Genomic DNA, 10,526 nt, shown 5'->3' with positions numbered 1-10,526 from the left:
TGACATTTTGAGCTCTATTCCGACCATGAGTAGGGAACCCTTTCTCATTTGAACTTATCCAGAAAGGAAAAACAAGAAAAAACTTGATGAAACTTCAAAGGCATGTGACTTCTGAAATGGCAATGAAGCTCAATGAATTTTTGAAGCTTCAAAAATCCTAATAGCAATGGAAAGATATTTACAGGAGATGGAGGGCAATGAAGCTCAATGAATTTTTGAGGCTTCAAAAAATCTTAATAGCAATGGAGACAGATCTACTGTAGAGAGAGGGGGAGTAATGAGGGAATGAAGAGTGAAGAGAGAGTGCGTGTGAGAAAAGTGAATCGGGGTAGGAGAAAGAGTTTGGGAGATTGAATTTTGTGGGGAATATTAGGGCCATTTGGATCTCTGAAAAAAAAAATATCGCGAAATGGTTTTTGAGGATTTTGTTCATTTCCACCGTTTGGATCCAAAATATGATCAAAATTGTTGTGCTAAAAAATCATTCTCTCTTTTGGGCTCAAAACAAAGAAATTATTTTTCTCCCCACAAGCTAAATGAATTAGTTTTCTCTCATTCTAAAAAATCCTCACTCATAAAAATGTCTTTCTACTTCTATCTTGCTCTAGCTATTTTTTTCTCTCTCTATCTATACATGTTTTCCTTTCCAGAGATTCATTGCATTTAGCCCCTTTTCTATGCATAATATGCCTTCCAGGTTATCTAGATGCTACTGAAGCAGCAAGACCCCATTTTGCAAGAAATATTTTCACAATAAATGTATTTCACATGAACCCAGGGATCCAAATGGGGTCTCAGAGGGAGAATGGGAAAGAGATGTTGAGGGAGAGAGATTTATGGATAGATGGACTACAAGACAGGGAATTTGAATGGTTTGAATTTGGGGTTATTTTTTGGTTCCAAGTTTCCAACTTCGAACCACTTATTTGTTTTCTTAAACTAAACAAAAATATTGTTCGAAAGTTGTACTATCAACCACTCTGTTTTTTTAACCAAACGTAAATGTGGCAAACTGCTCTTGTTTTTTTAACCAAACATAAATGTGGCAAACTGTTTTTGTTTTTTTTAACCAAACATAATTTTGAGCGGTTCGAAAGTAGGAAATCAAACGCTCAAACTAAGTTTGAATTTGGAATTTTGAACTTCCTTAATGCCATTTGGTTGCGGCTTTCACCCCCTAGCCTATGCCCATCTTAGTCCAAATTCCGCCTTTGTATGTGACATGGTCCGATGCTTTCATCCTCCTCCCTCTTTCCCGACTTCTTACTCTTCGTGCTTATGTTATAGCCTCCTTGGCTAAGGCTTTAGAAGTCCATTGTATCTTGTCAAGGCTAACACTTAAGATGGAGATAATCAGTTTTATGACCTTGAGGAACCCTGTGTACGGTAGCATGTTACAATTTTTCAAAGAATCAATTGAGTTTAGTCTCCTTTCTCACTACGTTTTGATTTTCCTCTAAGTCCAATTCTTAGCTCTTCTTCAAATTTATTTTTGTTTAGTTTTTCTACCCTACGACCTCTTTCTTTTTCATTTAACACTCTGCATTTCGGCAACTGGTTGTGCCCCAAACCCCGCAGCTACACCACCAAGTTCTTATTGGCCTTCTTATGCGTACCGTTAATCCTGTGCCTGTTGGCGCTTTGTTCCAACCCCAACTCATGAGGTTACCATTGCAAGGGACACTTGTTATTGATGGCTTGGATTAGTGGTTCGGTTTAAGTGGGACGCCAAGGAGTTTGTCACTTGTGGAAGCAGATGTGCATGGTTTAGCAGGGATGCTGAGGTTGCGATTGTTTTTTGGTCCGTAGATGTAGCCAGTTAGGGGTTGTAAGTGTTTTGTTAGTCTAGGATAGGTTTTTAGTTTTAGAGAACTTTGTCCTTTTATTTCTTCATATGTTCTTTCCATTGTAATTTTGAGCTATGGTTATATACTAATAATGAAAGCAACAGTTAACATTCAAAAAAAAAAAAAAAAAAACAAAAAAGAAAAGAAAAGAAAAGAAAGAAAGAAGAAAGAAAGGGTGGTGATTCGAAAGCATGAATCTCAAACCTAGTTTTGGTTCACGTTTTTACTTTGGAAATGGGGGACACTGCAAAAAGTTAGGACTTCAATATAAATTTTGTTAAAAAATAGATATTTTTTATTTCAAAAATATTTGAGGTCCACACATGAATTTTTTCTTTAAATTTTGAAAGAGAAAGTTATCAAGTATAGTGAGAGATTCCCTATTTAACATTATACATATACAAAAAGTTTATATAAGATTGCAACCTTATAGTGTAGAAGTAAGGTGTACCTAAAAAATCTAATAAAAAAAAGTATCTTGAAATTGGAAAAACTTTTAAGCTCGATCTTAAGATATATAGATATAAGAAAAGAAAAAAATTTAAGTCCAAAGAATAGTGTGTTTGGTAACAAGTTATCTGGGTTATCAATTTTTAAGATTTTCAAGTATTTATAGATTTTTATAATCTATAATATTTTAGAATTTTTATATAACTATGGCCAAATACAGATTTTATAGATTTGTATAATCTATAATATTTCAAAAAATTTATATAATGGCCAAATACAAATTTTCAAGCCATTGTAAGATTCTGTAACTATAACATCTCCGGACAAACTTTTGATGCACGCCTTTCTTCTACACTATAAGGAGTCAACCTTACGTAAAAGGAAATGTTTTTATGTGGCCTTGTGACCCCACCTCTTAGCTGTTCGATCTAAATTTAACTGTTACGATTGTTCATACCCCAATGTCATACCAAACACTGTTTTATTTTTTATTTTTTTCTGTAAAATTTTTTAGATGAAATTTTGGGAGTCCCATCATAAAATTAGGGTGAACCTTGGAAAAATAAAAAATAAATATTTTCTATAAAAATAAATGACCAAAATACCCCTACAATTTTAAGGGTATTCTGGTAATTATTCATCACCGAAAATATTTTATTATTTTTATCATGTGCGCCCCTATCAGGTCTATCCATACCCTGAATTTTGCTTTAAAATGATTTATGAAATAAAAATTTAAAATAAAAAGCTCTGAGCCATCTGATCAAGGTCCGATGGTTAAAAGTCAATTTATGATATTGAAACTCAAGCCATCTTAGCCATTTACTTAGATCTGATAACGGAGACTAGGGGGTCACAAATACTATATATGTGGGTGGGGTCACATAAAAAGCCTTCCCCAATGTAAAACCTCACTCTTTACCTATTTACCACTATTTCAAGTGGCTATCCTGTGGATATTTTGAAATTAAAGGGTCAAAATGGTCGATGGTTATGAAGTTTTTGATAAATTTCTCTAATTAAAAAATTGAAAGGCACGATAATGTCAATAAATGATAGATTTTCCTAATTAAAAAATTGAAGGAAAATGGTTTGATAGGGTTGCAACCCTCTCATAATCTCATTACTCATCGAAAATTGCGAGGCAAGCATCGAAAAACCTTTAAATCGATCAACTCACCTGAGCATTATGATTGTGAAAAAAAAAAAAAAGATTTCAATATCTAAAAATAGTATACATTGTATTTTGCTTTAAAACCATGTGTTCACGTATCCATCCACAAGATATATACTATTTTTGGAGTTTCCAATTTTACAGTCGGTGTTAAAAATTAATTTTAGAACCATCGTAGAGGATTCGGTCGTCCAAAGTACTTTTTATATTAGTATATGAGGTGAGGTTTTATTTTGTTTGCACAAAACTTAAGCCTTATAAAAAACCTCATCCAAAATTGAAAGGTATGATATTGTAAATTAATACCCCTTTGTATTCATGAAAATATCCTTGGTCCTCATACATGTCACCTCACAGCCTGGCTGCCTTCGATTTTCGATACATTTTTTTGACGAATTTACCCCCAAAGTTTTCACTGAATTACGTGCACACCATTTCTGTTCACCAAAAGACGCAAAGTGTCAAACGATGTCTAGTCATTTGTTTAATAAATAGAATACGTGGTCATAGGGCCATCACCGTCCAATTCATGAATTGGAAGATCTGAAGAAAGGATTACCGAAACGTGGGGTCCACTATCTTTCTATCACCGTCCATTCATATGGATGATAGATTCATAGTGCACTTTCCTATTGTGTTAATGATACGATCCGAAGAGGTATTTTTGTCTTTTCTCAAAAGTAGAGGCATGAGAGTATAATCGATATTTTAGGAAGATACCAAGAGCATTTTGGGAACTGTTGAAAACGACAGCTCCAACCTGTAAAGACAATGCCAAAGCGATTTTAAAATATTAAAAAATTGGAACGTGGTGTCGTTGTTGCCAATTTAATCACTTAATTAAATAAGTTCTTAATTCAAGCTTGTTTGGGGAAAATGAAATTTTCTTTTTATTAATTACCATATTGCCCCTCTTAATTATTGATGGACCTGTTCATTTATTCATTTTTGTTGAGACAATTTGAAGTAGCAAACAAACCATCTTGTTTGTTTGTTTGTTTGTTTTTTTTTTTTTTTTTGTTCTTTTGGGAGTGGTGAGGTTTCTGTACAAGGTTGCTTCTTTATTATGTAGCAAGTAAGGCGAACCTCTAAAATTTAATTCGAGATGTTGGTATGGTGTTGAAAACTTTATAATGGTTTGAAAATCGTTTCTCGTCTTATAAATTAAGAAAATGTCGAAAATGTTATCGATTGAGTAGATCAATAATAAATACTTAAAAATCTTAAAAGTAAATAGTCTAGATCACTCAATACAAGATGTACTTCTTGAACATGAACTATTTTTTATTTCTTCACGTTTATACATATTAAGGTCGAGATGATCAATTAGAGGATTTTTCAATACAGAAAATTATCTTCTAAAAGATTTTTACGCTACAACCTTAAACTTATTTTTAAAAAAAGATTTTTGGGGTACAACCATAAACTTATTTTTAAGTAAATGTATAGGGATTGATTAAAGGGTGCGGTTTGTATAGAGTCAAGGCTCTAAATAATCAAAATAAAGCACAGCTTCAAATAGTATAAAGAATTATGGTTTCAATGATGGCAATCTTTATGATAGCTTGCAAAATATTTTTTTATTTAATTATAAAATTTAAAGTTTTAAAAATACTGTAGATCGAACAAATATACGTAACTTTGAAAATTGACAGTCCAAAAATACATTACCATATACACTATTTTTAAAACTTGAAATCTATTTTTTTTTCCAGTCCGTATATCTTGATGTAATGGTCAATTTGAAGATATTTGAACATCAAATCAACTTCTATTGAAATGTTTGAGGTAGGCTCTAATTCTATTGTTTAGGGCCTCGGCACTATATAAACCGTTTTCCTCTATTAAAATAGGTTTATCTCACACATGTTTAACCCAGGTCAAACCCTGGTTGGATTTAACGGAGCCCTAACGGCGGACATGTGCCACGTGCTATTAACGGTAACTAGCCGGTTGAACCGGTCCACATCCCCGCAAGATACGCTCGCGGTGATCCGCTCATTGGGTGGATTTGAACTGAAGACAGGCACTCTTTATAGCTATCCTGTCTGTCATTTTTACCCCTTTAGAGAGAGAGAGAGAGGAGAGAGAAAGAGAGTGAGTAAGAGAGAGGTGATGGGGTTGTTGCAGAGATGGAGATTCAAGCCCTAATTTGCTTCATCTGAACTTACTTCTTCTGTAAATATTGGTAAGCCTTCACAGAAACCCAGATCTATTCTTGAAAGAGAAAGTAGACAGGGAGAGCCAATCCATCTCATGCCTTGAAGAGAAAGGAGAGAGAGAGAGAAAGCGGAGAACCCATCCATTTCTTTGCTCAAAATCTCTTTTTTTTGACACCTATCCTTTTGTTTTTTTTCTTTTTTTGTGTTGGATTTGTTAGAGGTAAAAAAAAAAATCTCTTTTCTGGGTATGAAAATCATTTTGGGTGTTTATGGGTTTCAGTTAAGCTTCATCAAGATCTGATCTTCTTTTTACAGCAAAAGAAAGCCCTATTTTTGGTGAGAGTGGCTATGTCAATGGTGGCTTTTCTTTCTTTGAAAAGAAGATTCTTTTTCTTCTTTCTCTTTATTCCAACTTATTACTGTACTTTTTAACCAAAGTTGCAGCCTGGGCCTGTGGTTTTTTTTTTTTCAGTTTTCTTTTGAGGTAAAAAAGTTGCAGGGTTCTATAGGGTAGGGTAATCTGAGAGAAAGACTGTTGTGGTAGTATTCCTATGTTTCAGAGCTGCTGTTTGTGGTATGAATTCGGAAAGTTGATGAAGGATGATGGTTTTATTTTGTCTTTTTTTCCCATTTCCCTATCTTATGCATATGTTCTTTCTTCCTATTTGCCTATATTTGATAAGTTTCAGTGATCTAATCCAAGTTCAGAATTGGTCCCCCGTTCTCATGTATTGCTGGTTAATACATTTAGAAGAGAAATCTTCTCAGTTGCCCATTTATCTGTGTGCTTTTTATTAGTTGTTGGCCCCGTACTCACTAGTGGCTTCACTCTTTTTTCTTCTTTTTTTGTCTTTTTTTTTATTCATTTTTTTTTTTGGTTTTTGCAGAGACTGGAGATGAAATGGATTTTGAATCCACAAGAACTGTTTTTAGTAGAATTCAGAAGCTTGAACCCGAGAATGTCTCAAAGATTGTTGGGTACCTCCTGTTACGGGATAACGGCGAGAGGGAAATGAATGAGCTGGCTGTTTGCCCTGACAGCTTGATCATTTCCTTGATAAACAAAGCCAAATCTGAACTTGGGTTGGCTTCAAAACCTCAAATTTCAACCCAAATCCCACAGAATTCCTTCAATTCTGATCTCCCTTTGCCATTCACCCCATTTTCTCTTTCTACATCACGCCCCTTCTCTTCCCCTGCAACTTTTGCCCCTCCCTATTGGGAGCACCAGCCAGGAACTGATCAACAAGCTCTCCTCAATTTGGACCTTGTTTCTCCTGAAGAGTATAGGTTTCAAAACCAAGCCCATTCCTTGGGATTAGATGATCAATTAGAGCCTGTTAATCCTCTTGGCGCAGAGCTCCAAAATGAGTACTTTTACCAAGAACCAACATTGGCCTCCCTGAGTGCTCGAACCAGTCGAAGAACTTCAAGCATGCCTGAGATTCCTTCAAAGCTATGCGTTTACTTTCAAAGAGGTTTTTGTAAACATGGAAACAATTGCAGGTTCTTCCATGGTCAACATGGGTTGGATCATTTCTTAACAGGGTTTAGTACTAGTCCGACTGAGTCATTGGGTGACGACCATATGATATCTTCAGGAACTCTTGAGAGGCTCGAGATGGAGCTTCTGCAACTTCTTAGGGCGAAAAGGACCCCGATTTCTATTGCTTCATTGCCTCAGCTGTACTATGAGAGGTTTGGGAAGACACTTCAGGCTGAGGGTTACTTAACTGAGAGCCAGAGGCATGGGAAAGCGGGTTACAGTTTGACTAAATTGCTTGCTAGGTTGAAGAATAGTATCCGGCTCATTGACAGGTGAAATTGAGTTTCATATTGCTCTAATTTTTTTTCCCCTGTTTTGGATACATAACAATGAATGAAATTGCAATGCAAAGATTTAGATATGGGATTTTTTACTATTGATTAATGTGGGCAGTAACTCTTTGATGTTTTCATGATTGGATTGCATTTCATTTATTTTCTGATAAATCAATGGAGGGCTCCTTTTCCTCTATCAAGTTATTTTTTCCTATGGGTCGGATGAGTTCTTAACATTTTTTATGGGTTGGGGTTGATGTTATTTTCCAGTTGGGGATATATTCTGAAATACATCTAGGATGGGTGTTATGCAAATAGGATTTGTAGGATTCGTACTCCTTGCATAATTATAATTAGGACTATATATTCTGCTTGGTTGATGTTTTGAGTACATATTAATAAGTTTAACAATGCTGGCTTCTTCTAAATTATCCAGGATTGACAATTCTAAGTTATCTGTTTAAAAGCTTTATTATTTGTCATAATTGAAGCACAAATTGTTGACTCTGAAAATTCAAGTTTATGGGGTTTATGTTTTGTTTGGATTTCTTTTCTTCTTTCTATTTTAGGTTTTATTGAGAGTTTTGAGGAGTTGGTTTGGTCTGCATTGGCTATTTCCTGCTTATATACTGATGAAGTTTGATAAATCAGATACATGAAAATCATGTGGAAAAGAATTATAAGATCTGGGTGGTTAAATTTTATGAGTCAAGTAATGTTTGACAGTGGGTATCTCTTATCATGAATATTGGAACTGGGTATATTGTTGAGTTACATCTGGAGATTGATGATTTTATTGTCGTTTAATTTTGAATAGCAGGCCTCATGGACAGCATGCTGTGGTTTTAGCAGAGGATGCTGCAAAATATACTGAATACAGGAGTGATAGAAATGATCCTGGTGCCATTGTTGCCGGGTCTCGGCAGATATATCTAACATTTCCAGCTGAAAGCACCTTCACTGAAGAGGATGTGTCAAACTATTTCAGGTATTGGAGGCTTGAAATTTGAAGATGCTGCATTAAACCTCATGCTATAGAAACAAACTTCTCTTATCAATGAGATCACAGTATTGTCATTTGTTTTTTTGTCAATTGATCGCTTTTTGGTCTTTGTACACTTTTGCTTATCATTTTCGTGGTCCTTTTCTTCTGATTTTATCTTTGTATGAGGACTTCACTTGACTCATTTGCCTCTTTTTTTTTGTGTGGTTTTTCCTTTTAACTATCTTTTCAGGACTTTTGGGCCTGTTCAGGATGTAAGGATACCATGCCAGCAAAAACGCATGTTTGGTTTTGTAACTTTTATGTATCCTGAGACAGTTAAGATGATTCTAAATAAAGGAAATCCCCATTTTGTTTGTGGGGCTCGTGTCCTTGTTAAGCCTTATAGAGAGAAGTCAAGGCTTGTGGACAGGTAGATTACTCTTGACATTCTTTCAAACCCAATCTTCTTTCTTATTTGTTGCCTGTGAGTTTCTAGAGGAGCCACTTTTTTTTTTCTTGATCCCTATTTGAATTCAAGATTGCAGCATTTTTACATTTATGTAATTTGGTGTTTTTTTTCCCCAGAAAATATCCGGAGAAAATTGATCACCCCGTATATTATTCTCCACACTTTCTGGATATGGAACCAGAATATCAGTCAGGTTATTATCTCATTGACTATTGGTTTGATATCATATAATAATTGGTTTCTTGTTTTGACTTTTTTTTTCTCTTTTTTTTTTATGTTTACAGTCCCAGGAATCTGGGACGATGCTAGATTAATCAGAAAGCAGCTCAGGGAAGAGCAAGAGCATGCGATAGAGCTTGAGAGAAGGCGCCTCTCCGAATTTCAGATGGCTTCGAAGCCCCTGAGCCACAACTATTTTGGCTATCCCATGGATGACTTCAAACTTTCTGAAGGTAGCTCGAATCCTCTATACACTTGCCGGAAGAAGCAAGTAGTTTTATTCCGTGTTTAATTAGAAGATAGAGATTGCATATCGTTTTGGACCTTAATTCTTTAGTATTAGAGATGGCAAAAGTCCCATTTTACCTTCCTCCCTCTGTGTGTGTGTGTGTGTGTGTTCTGTTGCTTTGTACCTTTTCTAATAGTTTCCGTGTTGAAGCTTGTACAGATCAAAATGGGTTTCCTTCTACCGATCGTTTCGGCTATCTGCTTGATGTCTTGAATAGTGACTCTGCGAGTGATGATAAAACCAGGCATGCAAGCGGCAATTACAGTGACCAAGAGAGGTACATGAAAGCTCTCTTAAGTTGAAATCCTTTGAATTGGTTCATATTTTATTTATTTATTTCCCTTCAGTCTAAGATTTTGTTTTCTTCTTGTCAAAGTTTGGAGCTTGTGTTTGAATTCTAAGTACTAATATCCTGAGGGACTGGAGTTGGATTTTTGGTTTCAATTATATTTACGAAATCTTATGTTTGCCTTGTTGTGCCAAGTTGGATTTTATGATTGTTTTATTTTTTCATTTGCAGCAGCCAAGGACTTAACCTTCCTGAGAGCCCTTTTGCATCTCCCATCACAAACAGCATTTCCACAGTCATATAGATAGAAGAAGAAAAAAAAGTAACACAAAGAATTACAGAGGTATAAAATTCCAAATTTAATTTGAATCAGTGATTTGAGTAGTTAGGCGATCAAGCTCGACTGCAAATTTATACAGATCGAATCAGCAAAGACTTCTTTCATCTCCCAATAACATGGAGAAACCACGGTGAAGATACAGAAGGCCATTATGTAACAAGTTCTCTCTTTTTTTAATTTCTTTTTTCCTTTTTCTCTCTCCTCTTCTACACTTTTAAACAGTTTCAGTCCCATGAAACTTACTGTAACCACAGGAGCAAGAGGTCTGTGAACCTTGGTAAAAAGCTTGTATTGTATAGCCTATCTTAGTTCAAAAAATCAACAGAAAATGTGCAGGGATCAGAAAATCAAAAAGGGTCATGAGTCTCTGTAACGCCTGGAAACAGTGATGAATTACCATGAAAGAAAATTTTTAGTTTCTATTATTACTAAATGTACCTTTTCTTAACATAAATGGCTGCATCATCCATTTCTCCTTTTC

General features: G+C 35.2%; 1 protein-coding gene across 22 annotated transcripts; it reads left to right on the top strand.

Moving 5' to 3' along the window:
• The first annotated feature begins 5,512 nt into the window (after positions 1–5,512).
• On the top strand, positions 5,513–10,526 carry LOC18427648 (CCCH-type zinc fingerfamily protein with RNA-binding domain-containing protein). 22 transcript variants are annotated; one of them, XM_011622631.3, is made up of 8 exons: positions 5,513–5,659; positions 6,521–7,451; positions 8,275–8,442; positions 8,690–8,869; positions 9,025–9,101; positions 9,193–9,360; positions 9,576–9,693; positions 9,940–10,526. In XM_011622631.3, the coding sequence occupies exons 2-8, from the start codon at positions 6,535–6,537 to the stop codon at positions 10,007–10,009; spliced, it is 1,698 nt and encodes a 565-aa protein (XP_011620933.1). In that variant the 5' UTR covers positions 5,513–5,659; positions 6,521–6,534; the 3' UTR covers positions 10,010–10,526. The 22 variants fall into 22 exon arrangements, with proteins under 22 accessions (XP_011620933.1, XP_088705967.1, XP_088705961.1 ...); XM_088849841.1 differs by having other exon boundaries at positions 9,937–10,526; XM_088849835.1 differs by having other exon boundaries at positions 9,567–9,693.

Source organism: Amborella trichopoda, chromosome 10, assembly GCF_054954075.1.
Source record: "Amborella trichopoda isolate Santa Cruz 75 chromosome 10, AtrichopodaSantaCruz75HAP2 v2.0, whole genome shotgun sequence".
Taxonomy (NCBI): domain Eukaryota; kingdom Viridiplantae; phylum Streptophyta; class Magnoliopsida; order Amborellales; family Amborellaceae; genus Amborella; species Amborella trichopoda.
This window is presented reverse-complemented; position numbering and strand designations above follow the sequence as displayed.